This window comes from Gobius niger (assembly GCF_951799975.1).
Source record: "Gobius niger genome assembly, chromosome: 8".
NCBI lineage: Eukaryota > Metazoa > Chordata > Actinopteri > Gobiiformes > Gobiidae > Gobius > Gobius niger.
The window spans coordinates 17,673,363-17,695,017 of NC_136859.1; the positions used below are offsets into that span (position 1 = coordinate 17,673,363).

The window sequence follows — 21,655 nt, forward strand, 5'->3', positions numbered from 1 at the left end:
TTAACCCAATTTAAAAATGTAGTGGAGTAGAAAGTACAGATACAGGCTCTAAAATGTAATAGTAAAAAGTACTCATCATAAAATGTACTTAAGTAAAGTAAAAGTACCTATAATTTGTACTTTTACTTCCACCACTGCCATCATTTTGAATTTTGGGTGTCCAGTTTTTATACAGGGTGTGATGCAAAAAAATATTTTCTTTTTTGTTATTTATTTGATGTTTTGTTCTTTTAACCACTAGATGTCGCTCGTGTTAATACTCTATACATTTTAGTAAGACGTTGATGTGGTTGATAGCCTACACTGGCCTCACTGGGCTATAACCATGGTTGTATTATATTTGCATGCTTTCCATTTTTGAACCCTCACAACAGAACACCTTTGGAAATGAAGGGCTACTTTAGACTTGGTTATATTGTAATAGCCTACACCCTAAATGTTCACATAAAACCATAGAAATCTAGGTGAGAAGTAATACTGTCAAAGCTTCTCACAACAGTATATTAGGCCTACCATCTCTTCTCTTTCTTCTCTCTGACAATTTTGCATAAAGTTGAAAAAGAAAGAGGTCACCCTTTCAGGACCGGATGCTCCGTGAGCTCCCTTCATAATAAACCTTTGTGAGTAAATTTAGTTTGTTTGAAATGTTTACTGATACTTCAAAACATGATCAACAAAACAATATTTTTATGGACTAGTCTGCAGGTACTGCACAGGCCTACGCACGTGCAACTTCTAAATCCACGCGGACCAATAAAGAATGATTTCGCGCGCTTTAAAAGGATCAATGTTTGAAAAGACAAACAAGCCACATTGCTTTTAAGAAAGACAACCATAAAACATGACTGCGTTTGTGGCCATATGTCTCAGTCACTGACGAGCACAGATTTACAAACCGGAAGTGCCCACACTGCCCTGCCCCGCGCAGCTTGACTCCTCTCTTGCCTTTACGTTTTCTCGGCCAGTGTTTGGGAGCCAGTGTGTGTGACTCCTCCGGCGTCGGCGTTTACCTCAGTCACTTGACAAACTCGGAATTACCTTTCACTCCTTGAAATCACTGGATCATTTTTCCCTCCCCCCGTGTTTGCACCGGACTCGGCTCAGTGGCGTGTGCGGGTCAGCGATGGGTTTTAGCGGGCCCCTGGGGAAGGGAGAGGGGTATTTAAATTTCTCTCTCCGTCTTTATCGCTTCTTTTCTTAGTAGTCAATGGCGCTACTCTAAAAGCGAGATTTTGCGTCGCATCGTCACCTTTTTAACACTATACTCGTCAGCCCACACTCGTCACTCCCTTTTTTTTTTTCTTAAGATCTCAGTTTGGTATATTGTTGCTCGGGGGATCGGAGGTGGCGATCTGAGGCGAAGGGCTGACCGCTGGAGTTGGTCCTGAAAATGGAGGTTGTGATAGAGAAGGAATGCAGCGCGCTCGGAGGGCTCTTCCAGACTCTTATCGCAGACATGAAAGTAAGTAACAAAAAGACGCAGAAACAACTACGCCTCTGTAACTTTTTGAGATTGTTTTGCAAGTTTCACCCTCTCCTCATTATGCTTGTTATCCCCCAACTTGTTGACTTTTCAACTTTGCAAAAACAGCCCCCTCTCCGGGACGGGTCGCTCACGAGCTCTTTACCTGCTTCTCAGTCTTGCACACATTACAATGTATTTTGCATGCTCGTAATTGAAGGCAATGTTATTCCCAGTACTTTATCTGCTGCTATTTCTCATAAACTTACTTTCCACTGGCATGTCATGTTTAGTCAATAGAGTTTGTATACATCTTCCATATCATTCATAGACCTATTATTTAAAAACAAGGTTGTATTATTACTCTTTGTATTCAATTTCTGCCCCAGTTTGAAGTTTAAAACTATGTGGCCACCATGAGGACTAAATAGGGCAATCGGCAATTATAAAAAAGTAGGGCGTTTTATTTTGATCTTCAATTTGACATAGTTCAGATGATGGCACTGTTAGGCGATTTCCCAGCTGTTGTAGAGCCTGAAGGAATGCTGAGAATGTCGCTGTCAGGGTAGAAAAGTGCCCACAGGGTTTTAGGGGGTCTGACACGTGTAGGTCAAATGGCTGGGCGTAATATCTATCTTAAGTTTGTTGTGAATGCTGCTCATACACGGCTATTTCCAACATCTATGTGGGGCCGGTGTATCCTACATGATCCGTCTTATAAACAGTTGCATGAGAACTGAATTGTACATTTGAAAAGTTACACTGCACAGTGGCCACATTCTGTTCAACATACTAGGAGTCTGTGAGTGGAGTGTGTTGTTTGGTGCCATGTCCAACAGCACAACTAGACATTCCTCAAGACACTGATGGTAGTAACACAGGAGTGACAAACATTTGGTTGTAACATATCCAGGTCCCACTATGCCACCCTAATGGCTTCCAGACTCTTCGAGGTGCATTTCTATTTGTGCACGGCTCTTGTTTGTTTAAGTGTATTAGTGTCTATTTCTTTTAATGAGGACAGATTGAACTGCTTTCTTATACATGTGCAGACTTTGGAATCTCTTATGTTTATAAAATATGCTGAAGTGGATTGAATTAGAATTGATACACAAGTATTTTAAGATAATAGACTAACTATGACTCCCTGGGTGCAGTCCCACAGCAGACAGGTTGTCATGGGGGCATTGAAGGATGAGTCAAGCCTCTACAGGAACAATGAAGTAACCTTAAACCTAAAGGAATAAGCCACTGTTTTTGCATACTGAGATATGTTCTTACCTGTTCTTAGACAAGTTGATGCGTACCTGTTTGGTCTCTACGCGGTAGCATTTAGCCTCTCCTCATGGACCCAAACGGGGGTGAAGTTAGAAGCAACCAAGCTTTTCCACGTTTTCCCTATTTAAATACGGTTACGTGAGTAGTTACAAGATCCAAGTATAGGTACACAAAATTAAACATGTCGATTTTCTCAGTGGATAAACAGGGGTACTATAAGGCATGATATCACTTCGACGTCCATGCAGTAAAGGCGAAGTGCTCCTAAGGTATTATTACGCCTTACAATATAGAATATATACAATATACAATAACCGCTCATGTAACCGTATTTAAATAGGGAAAACGTGGAAGAGATCGCTTCTAACTTCACCCACTTGGCCTCATAGAGGAGAGGAGGAGAGGCTAAATGCTAACAATGCGTTTGGTGTTTTTGCATGACTGAGCGCACGCGTAAAGACCAGACAGGTACACATCAACTCGTCTAAGCTCAGGTAAGAACATATCTCGGTATGGAAAAACAGTGGCCTGTTCCTTTAACCAGGTGAAAGCAGTTCCCTTAGACGTTCTCGCAACGGCCCAATGGTTGTGTTAGGTATGCACACACCAAACTACATCGTGTGTACAACTGTTGTTATAACAAACATGGGAAATGAAGAGTCTAGACCGCGTTAATCACTATTCAGCCTTGGAGGGAAGGTGAGGCCCCCTTAACCCGATGTTGTTGGTCTTGTAAACACTTATGTAACTGTGTGAATTGTAAAATCTGTGCAGATGGGTCACATGTGCTTTTTCCCTTACAGAGCAGTTGCCCAATTTGGGAAGACTTCATTACCAAGGCCGGCAAACTACAGTCGCAAATCAGGTGAGAATCTTTTTACCAAGCTAATTGAGTTTAGTAATGTGCAGTATTATGTTGTTTCCTGTTGTAGTGATAAAAGTATGAAATGAGTACTACTATTTAGATGCTTTGTAATGATGTTCAAAGATTACCACCCCAAGACGTCAGGGCACAATGGCCATTCTTACATATGATGTCATGACCTTTTAATGTGAATACAGAGACACGTGTCACAAACCTAACCATCAATGAGACTGCACACAATAGGTAATAACAATTCACAGCAGAGGCAATTGCTTTTCTTTCTTTTAAAGTTCCATTCAAGTCTGATTTAATTTGTCTCTGTAAGCGCTGTAAACTCAGCACACTCCCTGTCAAATGTTCTCACTCACAAATGGATACCCAATGCCCTCTCCAAGTTGGCTTTAAGTGGCCACGTGTCGGGATGCAAACGTCTTATGACAGCAGAAATAAAGACGTATTGTTCCACGAGCACTGTAAGGGGAGCGTCCTGCAGCTCAAAATTATCCTTTGATTAACAATACATGGCACTTCCTTTACCACTTAAGTGTCCACGTGTCATGCTACAAACTCTTCGTGACAGTCGAATAAAGGCCGTGAGCATAAACAATACTGTCCGGGGCCCGCAGGAGGTCCCAATCTTCATTTCCTCCACACTAAACCTGATTAAAGGCACTGTGTTATTCAAGAGCTTCATCGTTCAAGGTCAAGTATGCGACCCCTGCCATGCCACATCTTCGGGGGAGAAATTGTAGACCCGCTGCTAATGACCATCGCCAAATTTGCCAAGTATCTAGTCAATAAAATGACTTAAATCAGTCTGCAGAACTCCTTCTTCCTGTTCATAGCTCTACTAGTATACAGAAAAATATAAAAACGTTTGTTACACCATTACATTACACTACAATATAGTCAGTTTGTTCATTATTAGTTGTAAGTTCTGTTAAAAAAAAAAGCAATATATCAATGAGCGGTTGTTTTTATTTGAAAAATCTCGGTCATTCATTACACAACTTGAAAACCAGGGGTGGTAACTGCAGGATGGCTTTGGAGAGCATTTATAGCTCACAGTGGTTGTGGCATACTTAGCATACACATGGTATTGATGTTGCTATTGCTGGAGCGCTAAAATAAGTTTCCTATGTTGGCTTGTTCATTGGTGACCTACAAATAAAGTATTTCGCTCTAAAGCCAAGTGTCCAGTCTCTCCTCCTGCAGACCAAGCCCCACATCCCTGTAATCTCCTCTTGGTTCAGGGGCACATTTTTAGGGAGAACACACCCACCTTCCCTCCCTGGTCTGGATAAGTGACCAGCCAGTGTACTATGTATGTGTGTTTAATGACGTCCCGAGGCAATGTACTCTGTAATTTGGCCCCACTGCTTCCCCCTCGCACAAAGCAGCAAGGAAATCAACCAATTAAGTGTCAGGCTTGTTCTGTCATTTATTTTTCTCTCTAAATATGGTGCTCTTTCTGGCCCATGTCGGCTTTTAGTGGCTGTTGGACGCACTCACAGACTCGCATGTGCTCACAAGTTCAGCTTTGAAGAAGGAGGGCAGGGACATTGACGGATTTCTAATCACAGAGCCCCTTCAAACTTGTCAGTGTTTGGCGTGTTCGGTGGGTTGTGGTTAATGCAGCTGTGCTAAAGCAACACTTAAATTCTGTGAACCAAAAGAGAATATATTTAGCCTTCCTTATCGATAGGTTCAAAAGGTTCATCCATTTAAGTCGACGATCCAAGAGCAAGACATCAAAATACTATCGGTGTACTTAACATGTATCACAATGATATTTTTAATGTTTTGATTTCAACCTTCCAGTTACAGCTGCTAAGAATATATTTACAAACTGTAGTGCCTATAATCTATTAGTCCATGGGGAGGCTATTGTCTTCAATGGGGCCATGTGGGTCAGAGTAAGTGAAACAGCAAACTACACCGGGACCATTTAAAACTAGCGAGGTATTAAACTTAATTTTCATAATAGGTGTATATTTTGTAAGCTTGAATATTCTAGCGTGTCACTTTTTCTTCACGTATTCCAGTGTGTATTAATTAGCATAGTGTTGGTTTGGTGCCTTTACTGGCCTTTAAATAGAAAGGAATCTGTATGTGCCTGCGTGTATATTTCTTTTTCCACTTGCAGGACACACCCCTGGATATTTTTGGTCAACTCAGCAACAACACACTACTCATTAACTGATGTTATGTATCTTATTTGAGCAATTAGTAAGTGACATCAATCTTTTGGGCAGGGCATACTATGAACTTAAAGGCCGTATGACAGGTTTTAGTGCTTTTGAAAATATGACTTATTTAGATGGATAGTAATTGTTGTCAGTAATAATTCTCATTTCATTTCAGTGAAGCAGCAATTTTAATGAAAAAATGTTGCCGATGCAGATTTTTTAAGCTCCATAGCAGTTTGACTCATTTGCCGTTGACTTAACATGGTTGTCACGGCAACAGTTTAAAATGGTTTGCCTTCATCTGTGTCACTTCCTGTCGGTGTCCAATAAGGAAAATGAAGCTATAAACATCACTAAAATGGCCAAATTAAAGAAAGCTGGGTACAATCTTTAGTAAAATGTTACATTTAATTATGTCTAATGTGTCATATGCCCTTTTGAAGTTTGATTTTATTTTTTCTAATTGAATGGCCTAAGAGATCTGCAAGTTAATCAAAAACCGACAACTGTTTACCATAAGCATTAGTTAAAATAAACAGGGTTAGCCCATTGTACACCATGACTTTTCCATTCATGAATCATGTTGAGAACACACGCAGTAAAGTGGTAAACACTCTCCCTGTACTGGCTTTCTCCACTAGTCCAGTCATATACTCACCTAAAAGAACCATGACTAATACTATGTACTGTGAAAACAAAGGATTTATTTTTTAGAATAGCTGGACAATTGTTAGTTTTCTTCCAAAGTTTGCCCAGTCTTACCAACCTGAAGTGTTTGTGGAATTTCACAAGTTTGGTAATGGAAGATCCCCGCTGGTTTCCAACAAGCGCACACTTTACGTCAGGGCTATTGTCTTCTAAGGACCTTCCTGGAGTTGTGGTTCTTGTTGAGTCTGAAATGAGACTGCCGGTTTGCCCGTGACCTAATCAGTTGACCCGCCAAAGAAGTGAACTGTAGCCTTTTCCAGCTAATTTAATAAGAGCTTGGTCAGACAGCCAGACAGGCAGTCATTCGAAACACCACCAAGAGACACCCGGCATGATGACTTAAACAGAGGGGAAAACACCAAGACCTTTTTTTATGAAGTGACTGGCTTTGACCTTTTCACCCCATGAGTATGCTTTCTTCTGGCAAAGTATATAGTGAATAAAGCCGATCGCCATTCCGATTTGCCTCTCCCCAAGTTTGTGGGGCGTGGCCTGATAAACCCTTATCGTCGTGAACATTTCTTTTTTGTGGCGTTCCTAGTGTGTGTGTGTGTGTGCTGTCCGTGGGTTAGAACTATTTGTCGAGTTGCAGTCTCTGAAATCTCAAATCATACTTTGAGTGAGAATTTGAGTGACGCTTCTGTACGCTCAATCAGGCCACTCACCGTCAACTCCGCTCAAATCTAGTTTGCCCCCAGCTCACAGTGTGGACCCTCTAACAGGATCCTGGAGTGTCTTTGCAGTAGAGTTTCACAGCCTCCCCATGGACAAAGAACGGCCCCAACAATCTTGTTTTTCGGAAATGACATTACGGTCAATCACATGACTCTTTTGGGGGTCTCATGCGTGCAGCAAATCTTTCCTCTCCTTTCTTTCGTTGAAAAGACTGTTATGAATCTAGTCTGTGAACTTTGTTTCACATCTGAAAATTGCAACAACAACAAAAAGATTCTCAAGTGTGTGCATGTCGACTGAGGATTGATGCTCAAAGTTTGGACACTCTAAAACCAGGTATAACTGGATCTTCAGTAGGTGCCCAGTTGTTCTTGTGCCTCTGTTTGAGAACCGCTGGGTTGACCCTCTTGACTTGCTTTCATTTTACGTCGGGCATATCCCTCCTCGATGGCCCGTAGTGTGCTGAGCTGGACAGATTCCAACAGTCTCCCCGAGTAATCACACATAGTACATTCCTCACTCCGCAGGGCACGCCGGGGCTTTAACTTACACACATGCAAATTTACTCTGGCACATTTCAATTTTACATTTTAGCTCCACTCCTCAGAAAAAAAAGTACGCATTTTCAGAGCTTGACCCTTCTGTGCCTGGGCCGTTTCCCACAGTATTTAATTGCACATACTAAAATTACTTTACGTTTCAACATATATTTTGGTGCATTTTTTTCATTTTTCCTGTCTTCCCTCTTCTCCAGGGCGACTGTGGTTGCGGTGGCTGCCTTCCTGGATGCCTTTCAGAAAGTGGCTGACTTGGCCACTAACTCACGAGGTAAGAATATGCACCAACCAAGAGGTGTTTCATCTAAATTCATGTCTTGGTCAACCCCTTAAATCGAGTGTAATGGGAGATATCCGCCATGTTTGTCGAAAGCAAGTAGCATAGCGTCTAACACAATGAAACGGCATAATATGTTCGAGCCTTTTACATTTTTTAATGTTATGACACAAGCCTGATCTCTATTTGCTGGTTTATAGGTGCCAAACAATCATGACCTCTATTGAAAGGGGTCCTCTCTAGATTTCCATAGTGACATGTGCCTCGGAAAGTTCAGTCTTTATCACCTCGGTGCTAAAATCTACAGCCTGTTTGCTTTATCGTCTTGGTAGTAAATCTGCCCGAATGCTGCTTGAAGTTGGGCCACTGCCTTTGTCTATGGTCTTTAACCTATTTCGCCTCCCTTCCCCCCACTCCTCCAACCCTTCCTTCACCACATCTGGGTTTTAAGGTTGGTGTGTGTGTGCGGAGAGAGAGAAAGAGTAAGTAGCCCATCCTTCTTCAGCCCTGACACCTCCAACCACCGCACCAAACTATTAATAGGAGCCGAGATAGCGCATTTATCTGTGCGTTCGCAGCAGGGAGTGAAGACAAGGCGAGTCATCAGTCACTTCCTTGATCTGTTTGCGAAGCGCCGTCTTTTCCGAACTTTGTGTTGGTGTATTACTGAGAATTACAAATAGCCACCACGGGAAAAGAGTCGCCAAAAGGTGCCGCGTCATCGCCCATCTGCTCTGCTTTCACCTCTCTGTGACATTTTGAATCGCTCTTGAGGAGGATTCATGTTGCATCCCATTCATTCAGATCAGTTTACTTAGGCGACAGTGTTTACATACCCACGTTTCGGATGCTAAAATGGGTTTTTCAAAGTTTTTCAGTGTTGGCTTTCAATCAGCTTAACACAACCTTAACAGCTAAAGCTCCTTTTATTCCCCAAAGTTTATGCTGGAAGCCTTACTATGTGCTGTAAGTTGGCCTAGGTTTATACAGTTATATGTCCTTCACAAAACAATATATTTATCCAGATCTGGGACAGGCTTGTACACATTAACATGCTTCCATTGCCTCTTCTTTGTGGTTGAAGTGTGTTTTTCAACTTATGAGTGAAATACTAAAAGGGAACTTTGCAAATAAGGCTGTGTGCACATTGTTTTGGGGGAGATTTGAGTGTTCAATACTATCTAAGGGCCTTCAGATGATGTCAGTGCCAAAAAATTCCACCATAAATTGTGAGATGGTCACATTCTTCCACGACATTCTATCGCAGCACCAAAATACGAACTTCTTGGCCTCACGAGTATGATTTTACACACGATGATTTGTCATTAAAGCAGGACTAAATGTACAAGACGTTTGTTATGTGTACGTAACAGACGAGAAGTGCCTGGGGTCATACTTTTTTCTGCTGAGGGAACATCTCAACTTACTGTATTGTCCAATAACATTACAAAGCATGGGAGCTGTCTTTGTGGATGTGTGCGGCGTGGTAGCTTTGATGTAGACATGCACCTGGATGGAGACTGTGTTAGATGTGTTTTTTCCATTATACTCAGGCCATTATTGATTTTATCCATTTTTCCTTTGCTTTTGTTACTGTTTTTTATACAACGTCAGTATGGAAAATGTATTTATGATGAAGGGAAAACAAAAACAGCTTACTAAACATAAATGAAGCCGCACGTTTATGACAAGGGACTAAAGGGCATCTTCCTCATCACGCGTGAGACGAAAGCTTTCGGCTGTCTTTGAAAGCAAACCCATTACAGGCAGATACAGATATTGCTGTGATTGTTGCCCATAAATTGGAAATGGGTTACACTGTGAACTCGGCACACTTTGATATTTCTTATCAGGCTTATGGATGCGGATTGATGTGAGTTTTTCAAAGGACTGTGACTCTCAGTTTGTGTTCATAACTCAAGTGAGCGCAACTAAGTGTGCGACGAACCTGTTTAGGTAAAGAATACAACTCCAACATTGAGATCTACTGCTGGATCTCAATGCGCTGTGGTTTGTGTTAAATGGGCAAGCTTTGCTTTCTTACAAGCCAGGAGAACAAAAACAAGCATGTAAAAACCTGTTGAACCAAAACAGATTGTGTTTTTGTTTTGCAGCTTCCCACACCGCCCAAGCCTTGTACGCACAGATACGTGTGCTTTCTCACTCACAAAAGACATTTCACAAAACATTTTTCCTCAGTGGTTTGAATACCCATACAGACATAGCTCCAAGACAAACAATACAGCACTTTTCACCTTTCATGCCTTTGTAAAAGTAGTAATCTTTTGGGAACCCCACAAACCGCAACTATTAGCACAAGTAGTTGACTTTAATTGGGTGTAGTTGTGCATCTGTATTTGGGTATGCCGCTGACGTGTGGCGCTACCTCCTCGCGGTATTCCATTCATCAAGCCTGTGCAATATTGACATTTCCTTTTAGTCAGCCACTGCGAAACAGCTGACTTCATACAAGCCGCACACCGGGATGACATCATCGTGGAGCGGACTTGCTAAATTGAGCGTGGCACCGTTTAAAACAGATGCAGAATGAAACCTACGTGTTGACTTTGAGCACACTGCCATGGCGGAATAGATTCTTCTTGGGCCTTGTGGGATCCCAGCTGCCAAGACTCTTGCCTATACGAGTCATTTGAATGTTGATACGTATTTATAAGCGTATGAGTAAGCTGAGGGGTATATTAATCCCAGTGGGCCTGTCAGCATGCTCAGATCGGAGTTGGGTTTGAACTCGTCTTCTGCAAATTTGAATTAGACACCTGCCACAAAGCTAACGTGCAGTAGCTTGTTGCTGCTACTTGGGAAGTCGAAGAAAAACCTGCATCGCTCCTCTAATGTGTTTTCAAAGGTGATAATTATGGTAGTTGGAAAGAGCAGTCACTCATCCAGTATTTTCGGTGGTGAATTGCTAGTTGAGTGTTAAGTCTGTGTAAAAACAGAGTATTTTTTTCTCTTTTCACGTTATGGCATGAGTGTGATCAAATGCCTGCCTTTGTAGGTGGAACGGCTGAAACGTCACTCATCCTCAAGCAGTTGAAATATCATTAGTGCCCGTGCACACGTCTAAATACTTCCCGTCTGGCTTTAACAATGTCCTCTATTGTTAACGTTGTTGTTGTAAATTGTAGTCATCCAGTCACCCTTTTTTGAACTTGTGTCTCGTGCTTGACTTTTCCAGGTGTACAGTATTAGTTCAGACTACCTCTTCAGGCAGGAGAACATTTAGTGGTTTCTTTCTGCCTTTTGTCCAGCTCCAGCCCATTGTCCAGACTCTCTCCCATGTCTCATTAACTTCCCTGCTGTCCCTCCTTATGGAATACTTTAGTTCCACTGAGGCCCAGGAGCCTACAATGGGACCTGAAAATAACTTCATTCCAGAGTGCTGTTGTCTGGGAAATAATTGTGCCCCTTTAAAAACCCAGGAAGGGCATCAAAATTTCAGGGTGTAATCCTAAAACCAGTTTGAGATTTTAATATGCACACTTTAAGAAGGCAGATTGACTTTCGGACCAGGGAGACTTTTCTGGTTAAATAAATGTCACGTAAATTAGTTTTCTTATGTTACGGTGTGTTAGACGTTTTTACCAGAACTTACACAGCAGTTCACAGTTCACAGTTGTTCCATCGCTGTTTTGTCCTTAATATTGTTCGATCCAATGTTACACTATAGACACTGTTGAAATTCTGGCCACACTTGATCCCGAACACTCCAACACAGCAGAGTGTAAAACATAGACAGATTGTATTGTTGGTTGTGTTTTTAAGAGCAAGTGTCTCCGTTAGATTGACTTTTGACTATTTCCAGGCATCTGCTAATGCACTTGGTGCCACTGCTAATGCGGAGCAAAGCTGCAGCCAACTGTTTAGTGTTATCTCTGCCTGTCGATTTTAGTGGCGTGGAAAAAATATTCAGTGGTGAACTTTGAAGTTAGGGAATAATGAAGGAACAAATGCAGAGGGATTCTTAGCCCAGTTTACCTGTTTATTTGAGACTAAAGGGGTTTGACAAGCCTGTTTGAAGTTTGGAGACACATGTCATTCTTAAAGATAGTTGCACCGAAGAGTTTTAAACCCAGAGCTTCTGTGTAAGTGTGTCTAAGTACAGGCATGCATGGGAAAGGCATTGACATGGCTTCCCTTCTTTCAAAGATTTTTCTGTTCATCTTTGGCAAAGCCAGTAATGTCATACAAACTTTTTAAATTTAATTCACAGCAAAGATGTAATCTCGATAAAATTATTGTTGGTAGGATTAGGTTCCGTTAAATTACAGTTTGCTCTTTGTGCTGCCACAGCACGTCTTGATTCTCAGTCTGCACCAACATGTCATACATTTCAGTTCTGCAGAGTGTATCTTAACCTTCTCACTCTGCTTTCAGTATTCTCTAGTCCTGCCACATTTAGACCCCACACCGCTCAAAAAAAGAAACTTTCCTTTGAGCCCGTCTGTTGCACTAAACTGACCCACTGTCTCCAAACTCTGTCTAAAAAGCCTTCTGTGCTACTTTTTTCACTCCTAGGCCAGGCGTTACATTTCCTTCCCCGTGTCCATAGCCGGTAGACCCAGATTTGTCTCCATGCTTCAATCCTCTCTCTGTTCTCCTCTGATTGCCCTGAACCAATCGTGAATAACCTCACAGATGAATGGAACCGCCTATTACACCGGTTAATGGGTCAAACACACTCACGCATATAGCGACTCACACCAACCACCGTAATGTGTGACCCACTGGATTGGATTATCCGTGTCAATGCCAAGAGGATCCACAAGTTCAATTAGGGCCACCTTTTCGGGAAGTGTCAGAGCTGTTCCTTAGTGTAAACAGAAAACTCACAGGGATCCGGTCCTGAATATTCAACCACCTTTTTGAATTAGCAAGATTTAGCAACATTTATTTGAGTGTGTCAAAAAAATTATTGTTAACTAGACCTAAACCAGGACTAAAACAGGACTGTTAAAGCAGTATAAGCAACTTGTTTACCTTAATAAGTCCGTTTCGTTGTCCCTCTGGGGGTAGTACAAATGTTAATGGGATGATTATCTCTGGCCAGAAAACCACAATTGCAACTTCCCTGCCTCCGGGTTGGAGTCACCAATATACACTAATGGAATCAAAAAAGCAAAGCTAACTGCGAGCTAGCGCCATTTAAACAGTATTTACAGCCAAGTTTTAGTGAAAAAAAATATCTCCATTGTGTAATTGGATGTACAATATCCCTCTCTCCTCTTGTCTGTTTCTGTCAGCGCAGTATTTACTCTCACAGACTATTAATGAGTAAAAAAACGTAACTTGCTACGACACCTGCAGTGGCGCTTATGGCCTCTAGGGGCATGAGTTACTTAGTACTGCTTTAAAGCTGCGGTTCTCAAACTCGATGTCAGAACCCCCACAGGAGTCGCCAGATTAAAATGTGAGGCATATTTTCTCTGTAGTTTTAATGGTCAAAGTGGTGACAAACACCAGCAGTTGTTGTACTGGGGGTCGAGACAAAAAAAAAAGGTTGATAATCACTGTAATAAAGAACTAAACCAGGTCTAAAATAGGTAGTAGTAGTTCTAAACAAAAACAAAACATACATAAAAGTGTCTCTAAATCAAACAAAGACTTCAACAAGTGCTGAAACACTGGACTATCTTTGACCTATTATGCTCAAATAGCTCCGCAATATACTTCATTTTAATTATGAATATTTACGGTCATAAGCATTTAGGAAGTTGTCCATTGTAACTCGTCAAAGTAGGCCACAAAGACAGTCTTGCAAAGGGTGCCCACAAAGCTGGATACAGCACTGGAACAGTAACATAGAGAATTTCCACCGGCAGATTCAGCCAATGCCAGCTGCTTTAATGAACATCTGCTTATCGTTATTAGAAATTCAGATTGGCTTGAGAGAGTGATTTGTGCGTCGTGAGCCAAGTGGAAAAGACATGAGATCCACTTTGAGAGCGTGGTTCTAGCGCAGCAGTCGGCTAAACACTTTACAGCATGTTGTCACAGTGCACCTGACTGCTAGCGTGCATAAAGTACAAGGTTGTGTTTACACTCTGTTTTTGTTTAAACAGAAACCCTGTTGGACCAGTATGAGTCATGACAGTCAGACCATCATCTGCCATCATGCATAATTTGTCCAAGTGTTTAAAAAATGAGGTTAAAGCTAGTTTAGAGTGCTGCCCGCAAGGTCTTCACTGGGGCCCAACTTTGACAAGGGAAAGATAGTTTGGCCTTGTGATTTTGCAGATAAACTTGGCAGCCATAACACTGTTGATAGTGTGGTTGGAAATGTCAAAATCTTGTCAACTGGTGAGATAAACTGTAGCTTAAGCTGGACAAAACAGTAAGGAGGTAAAAGGGTTTCCTGTTTTACATGATCAAGCTTTTGTTAATTCCTCTCGCACATAATCACGGGTGTTCAACCTTTTTTTTTTATCACTGAAATCAATAGGTGCACTTACCGGTAGTAATAGTGGACCTCTTAGCACAAAGCATTACTTGAACCTCATGCTATTTCTGTCTCACATCAAAATATGTTTAATGCTTTAGTAAAGTCAGTCCAAGCCAGACATAACCCCCAGGAACACTGTAGACAATATTAAAATGCATGGTTTTCTGGGTCCCATCATCCTGCACATATTTCTTCAATGACACAAACATTCAGAGGACCATAACCATTGGGCTGTTTTTGTACCATCGAGAAATTGTACAAAATGGCAAGAAACCTGACATTGGTAGCAGTAATTTGGCAGTCGATCTGTCTGCAGCAAAGACACGTCTGACAGAAACTTGATAGTAATTGGTCTTTCCAGCACCAGCCATGACTTCATTTCCCTCACTCAGAACAAACCTTTGCCAAATTCATTATAGACCCGAACGCAGTGCCATACACGGCCTGGAGTTTCTTTAGCTCCTCTTTGGCTGTTCTGTGTGTGTGGACGATGCATTCAAGGCCAGGTGCACAGCTGGTCCGTGACAGCCACGCTCTCTGAGTTTGTTGTTTGTCCTCAGGAACTTTGTGCTCACTTGAACTCCTTTCAAGGACAGAAGGGGAGCTGAGTGGTTGACCTGATAATAAAATGCAACAACTACAAATTACCATAGGACACACCGTTAGACTAACAGTGGACACATGCACAGCAGGAAGCCATCGACTCATCGGAGAGATGCCTAAGCCCTGAAGGTGATCTGGGATAGTTATCCTTTTAGACTCAACAATTGGTCATGTATTGAAACATTCACAGTGCTGCCTATTATTAAGGTGCGCATGTTTTGCTCTTATAGTGCAAATATCATGTTGACATCCTATATGGCTTGTCTCCTCAACAATATTTTGTCAGAAAACTGCTCTACCTACAGATCGGACGACAACAAGTGGTACATTATCCACTTTCCTTGCCGACTGAGCTGAGTGTGTTCCTCTGTCGTCCCATAGACACTTCATAAACTGTGAATGAATGCTGCGGTTGTTGCAGCGCTGCAGCCCTGCCTGTGTGGGTGGAGGATGTGGGTGCCGCTGGGGTGCAAGAGAATGCCCCGTCACTAACTCTTTGACAGGATCGGGGGGTCTCTTGCGCACACACACTCGAAATGGGCGCGCGAAAGCCTCAAGCACACGGTAGACGCAATCTGGCGGTCATTATTGCAAACAAGGCCGCGTTGTGTTGCGCTCACAAACAGTTCACTCTCTGGTTCACATTATCACCAGTATCTCACAGACAAGAGGCCTCTGAGTCCTTCTGTGCAGCCGAAAGGAAAGGTCAGTGGCGCATTCAGGGGCCAAAACAAAATGCAATATGTGGCCTATTTAGTTCAAGTGAGGGTAGCTCTAACTGCATTGGTCCCTAATTTGTCATCAATCCACTTCTTTCTTATCTTTATAACATTATTACGGCGAACTTGCTGATCTTGGAAAAATCCAATTAGAAGTTGATAGAAAATAAACTATTTAGTACTGAGAAATTGGTTTACCAATTTCACTAGAACATCTGCACCAAACAAGTAAACAAATGTGAAATATATTTAACTTGGGATATGCGATGCGGCTTTGTAACATCGCGATGACAATATTATTGCGATATTTCAGAAACCGATTCAACACGATATGGTCCATTCTAATAAACCTCTAAACCCTTGCCTTAACTGAGCACACTTTCTTCAGTTCCGCTTTACCCAAATCTACAAGTTTACAGCCTATAGGCCTCATTTGAAAGCTAAGACCTACTAAACTCATCTAAACAAATCTTTTTCTTTGCATCACTTTTTATTGCTTATTTGTCATTTTTTTTGTCACTCTTTGTTGCAATTTCAATCCTCATTTCCTCTCGTTTTGGATGCTTTTCTCAAGAAGGTTTTGGATTTGGGTAAAACCAAACTGGAGAAAATGTGCTCGGTCAAGGCGGGGGATAAGGAGTTTTAAACACAAATCGTACCGCATTTTCCAGAGTATAAGTCGTACCAGCCAAAAAATGCACAATGAAGAAGAAAAAAACATATATAAGTCGCTCTGGAGTGTAAGTCGCATCAGCCTTGGCAACGACCTGGGCATGGAGGCGTAACTGCACCGTTGACAAGCCTCTCCCGGCATCACGTCGTTCATGCTCTCATTTGGGAACTCGTTCCTCTCGCTGTGGCCACCAAGCTTTTAGCCCGCAATTAGCTTTTTTTTTTTTCTTCAATGCAGTAAGTGCGACTTCCACTTTTCGCCAGGCCCTCACAAGTTTCGGCCTCACGTCAAACTTTGCCGTTTTTACATTTTCACTGGTACAGTAAGTGAAAGTAACAAATGTGAAATTATTTCTTTTGATATATAAGTCGCACCTGAGTATAAGTCGCACATCCAGCCAAACTATGACTAAAAAAAAACACAAAATACGGTAACTAGTTTTTCAGCAAAATGTGTCAAAAGAAGACTTAAAGGAATAGGCCACCGTTTTTATATACTAAGATATGTTCTTACCTCACTTTAGTCGAGTTAATATATCCCCGTCTGGTCATTGTCCGCGCGCTCTGTCACGCAAACGGAGCACATACGCAGCCTCTCCCATATGTGACATAGCTCCGAAAAAGCTCACGATAGAAGCTACCAAGCTCTTCCACGTGTTCCCTATTTAAATAAAGTTACGTGAAGTGTTTTCATGCGAAGTATATTTACACAGAAATGTAACGTGTCGATTTTATAAGCAAATAAAAAGGGGGACTATATTGTGAGGCGTAATGATACGAGGAGCACAGCGTCCGCGCAGTAACTCCTAAAGACTTCCCCGCTCACTTCCGTCAATAACCTTTAGGAGTTACTGCGCGGACGTTTTACTCCTCGTATCATTACGCCTCACAATATAGTCCCCCTTTTTATTTGCTTATAAAATCGACAAGTTACATTTCTGTGTAAATATACTTCGCATGAAAACACTTCACGTAACTTTATTTAAATAGGGAACACGTGGAAGAGCTTGGTAGCTTCTATCGTGAGCTTTTTCGGAGCTATGTCACATATGGGAGAGGCTGCGTATGTGCTCTGTTTGCGTGACAGAGCGCGCGGACAATGACCAGACGGGGATATATTAACTCGACTAAAGTGAGGTAAGAACATATCTTAGTATATAAAAACGGTGGCCTATTCCTTTAAAAAAAACTGTACATCAGACAACAAAACTAAAATTGAACTTAATAAGGAAAAATTTAACTGAAACTTTAACTTAGAACTTTTACACATTTATTGTTCTGTTCATTGTTTTTGGCTTGGTTTGTAAAAAAAAAGGACTTGTGATGGTGCGATATATTCTGGCTTACGGATATGACATCACCTAATATCACGATACGATATTTTAGGCGATATATTGTGCAGCCCTAATTTACATATGAGTACTTCTATAGATTGCAGCTTTCTAATTCAATAAACTACTCTTTTCTTCCCTGCTTTGCATGTGAGGCCGCAGTGACGTGTTTCTGGTGATTTCTGTAATTGTTGCTTACTATTGTAGTATCAAAGCTTGTAATTATTGCCTTCGTATTTAATTCACGCATGAGGCATCCGTAATTATAATGATTCATACGGACAGTGTTACTCAATCGCGCTCCCCTGTGAGGTTCCCAAGGCGTGCTGCTGCAGCGCCTTGTTTTGCTCATATGAACCTTTGCCCATTGCGCGTCATCGTTAATCATTTACTACGGGACATGACTTTCTGCATGTTTTGTCTGTCGTCTTGTCGTACGGTCCTTTTCGCATGCTCAAAGGGTAAAAACAACAGTTCAAGCGAATGAAACGGATGGCAACGCTAAAGCAGTTGACTGATATGCCGTTTATAAGATATACATGTTTTCTTCTGTATAAACAATCTGTGTCAGGGCAGTAGGGAAAACTAGACAAATTGGGGCATGAGAACCAAGAAAAGAGCAAGAATGGACCCAAGGGCCATCGCTTAACTTAGGCGCCCTATAAGAACTATGTATTTTTGTCTTCGATTCACTGTCATTCTACATGTTTATCAAATCTGAATCTTTCTCAGTTCTTCTGGGCTGAAACGTTTTCGACAAGAGTCACAAATCTCCTTTACTGTTGTAACTACTTGTTTTTTGGCAGCTGTGGGAATTAACGGGCCTTCAGTACGTCTTTTAAAGGGATAAGTGTCGGTTTCCCTTTGTGCCTGTTTATTTACACACTGTTTACAGACCTGCACTGCCACCATTCACTGCGGCGACTTGCCTACTTCACAACTAAAAGCGATCAGACCTTTAACAAAATGCAACAAGAATTTACAAGAAAACTGCCTTCCTCCCACATTTTCCCATGGAGTGCATTCTCTTTGAACACTTATTTTTGTCTCGACTTTGACCGCTCTTTGAACTGTCCAACTGCTTACTGCCTGGATAAATGCGGGCACCATGTTGGAGTCATGGAACAAGACACAAACCGACAACACCAGGAGGAAGGGCGGGATTTAGACCATGTGCCAAAACATACACAATAAATAAATGTGTGCTCTCCTGCATGCGCTTCAATGCTAATGTACAACTTACAGAAGGACAGCAAAGATCTCATGATACATGCGCATCTAAATTCAGCCCCCGCAGTCACAGTATAGCACTAAAAGAAGGCTACAGTTAGCATACATTAGCATTTGAAATCCACCAGCAAACAGAGGATCTGTCGAGGGACCACACACAGTCGTCCCGTTGACTCTATCTGCATTTGAAATCTGAGATCTGTGTTGCAAAGGGAAATTTTCTTGGGAACGAGACAGACTCAACATTTCCCAAAGCATATTGTTTTCATCTTTAAATCCTCCGGTTTGAAGATACCTATCAGACTACAGTACGGCTGTGGCACTGATCGAGTTCACAGCAAAATTGCACTTTGGTGGTTGCTGTTGGCAAATTGCAAAGGAAGGCTGCAATTATTTAAGCAGTAATGTACTTTGCAAGTACTCTGATAATTTAACCTCTTAACCCCGCCGTAACCTAGTAAATTTTTCTCTTAATATTTTTAAGCTAAAAGCTTCTTGACCACTGTAACGGCTCATTTGAAAGACCTGCAAAACTGACCATAACTTTCGCCGCATTTTTATCCTTACTTTGAAGCGTTTTTGTCTTGTTTTCGTCCGTTTTTTTAATCACATTTTTGTGGCTTTTATGTTGCTTTTTCATCCTCGTTTTCTTCGCTATTTTTACGCTTCTTTCAAGAAACTTTTAGATTTAGGAACAAGCGCTTGGTTCAGGCGGGAGTTAAGAGGTTTTAAACCATGTTCAGTTTGAACCTCTACAAACAGCATCTGAGTCGTCAGATTTTAGCAGTTCATGTTTCAGTCCTCTCTCAAATGTCTCTGTCAAACTATAGTAATCAACAATGAAAGTAGAAAGAAAAACAGAAAGTGGCCCCAGAGCTTTTGCAGGGCGGGAGACAATGCTTCAGCCAATTAGTTTTAATAGTTTGTTTACGCTCCGTTCTCAGCACCATCTCTTTAAAATGCTCTCAACCATGCCACAGTATTGAACCACTCTTTACATTCCCCTGGTTAACTGGACCATAGTGCTGCATCTACAATAACGTACAGCTGAGATGACGTTTACCATTAATTACGCTCTGGTCTTGTCTCCGCATGCTTTACAATGGGAGCCTAAAGCCGAGTTCCAGGCAGCAATACTAAACGTACATCCATCAGTATTCAGCCAGAGCACCCCATGGCACACTGACACACTTACTCAGCTTTTCAGGAGAAAGTGTTACCCGTTTTTTGTGTGTGTTGCGAATAACATTCATTCGCCGTGTCAGTTAGTTTTCTGCGAGTGTGACAATTTATTTTATACCTGACATGACAGGAGATGTAAAGGATGAGGTGGATAGAAGGGTGACAATAGTCGGGCCCGCTTTGGGGGGAAAAAGTGGAAAATCTGTTTAACAAGCAGAGAAAACGCAGCAAAGGTGGGAGCAGAAAGGAGAACTAAATTGAATCACATGAGATGATACAGAGCTGCGACCGAGGGTAATGCTGTGGTTGTGCGTTGGTATTCAGGACACATTTCCCTGGACTGCCGAGACACAACACAGGGACACAAATGGAGAAACACCATAGATTAGCCTCACCTGTTTCTTAGTGTTTTTTCTGTTTTTGCTCTGCTCAGCATTAATAAACAAAAAACATTTCTATTGAGATAACAGTGAGGGATTCTTAACCTCTTAACCCCCACTTGAAAAAAAGCATCAGCAATGAAAACAAGGATAAAAAGCAACAAGAATGTGATTTAGAAAAGTGACAATAATACAACAAAAAAAGTGACTAAAGAGCGACAAAAAGGTGACGAAATCTCAACAAAAAAAGAGACAAAAACCATGACAACCATGACAAAAAAGCAACAAAAACACAACAAAAATAAACTACGAAAAACCTGACAAAAACGTGGCGTCAACACAACAAAAACATTGCAATCAGTTTTGTAGGTCTTAGCTTTCAAATGAGGCATTACACTGTTACTCTCCAGTCGAGAAGCTTTAGATTTGGGTAAAGCCGAACTGGAGAAAATGTGCTCAGTTCATACTGGGGTTAAGAGATTAATGAATATGAAATGGATAAAGTAAATCTTAACCTCTCCCAAGTGTATTTTTTCCTGTTCGGCTTTACCCAAATCTAAAAGCTTCTCCATAAGTCAGTGTAACGCCTCATTCGAAAGCAAAGACCCACAAAACGTCACATCGTTGCCGCGTTGTTGTCACATTTTATTTTGTATTTTTTCCGTCTTGTTGTTTGTTGGCTTTTTTGACATGTTTTGGTCACTTTTTAGTTATGTTTTTGGCGCTTTTTTATTGTGTTATTGTTGCTTTTCCCGCTCTTTTTTCCCCCGCTTTTTTTTGTCACTTTGTTTATCAAGACGCTTTCAGATTTGTGTGATGCCAAACTGGGGATATGTGCTCTGTTCAGGTAAAGGTTAGGGGGTTAAACCTTTTATTTCATGGGATAGTAAATATGCACGCTATATGCGCACTAGCATTATTTCCCGGCATAATCAGGCCGTGCAAGTTGTGTTTATCCTTCAGCAACAGCATCCACTGGAAGAGAGTGACTGACACAATGGCTGGGATTAGGATTCTCACAAATTCTGTAGGGCACAGTTCACTGCCCACTCGGACCTAGAATCAGC

General features: G+C 41.6%; 1 protein-coding gene across 6 annotated transcripts in view; it reads left to right on the top strand.

The window, feature by feature from the left end:
• The first annotated feature begins 943 nt into the window (after positions 1 to 943).
• LOC306967115 (protein MTSS 1-like) overlaps positions 944 to 21,655 on the top strand; it is a 40,204-nt gene continuing 19,492 nt past the window's right edge. For 4 of the 6 annotated variants that reach the window (XM_079562015.1, XM_079562017.1, XM_079562018.1 and 1 more), the window contains exons 1-3: positions 944 to 1,462; positions 3,544 to 3,605; positions 7,932 to 8,005. In XM_079562015.1, coding sequence (XP_079418141.1) covers positions 1,391 to 1,462; positions 3,544 to 3,605; positions 7,932 to 8,005 — 208 coding nt within the window. In that variant the 5' untranslated portion in view covers positions 944 to 1,390. The remainder of the gene's footprint in view (positions 1,463 to 3,543; positions 3,606 to 7,931; positions 8,006 to 21,655) is intronic. The other 2 variants (XM_079562019.1, XM_079562020.1) reach the window with 1 other exon arrangement.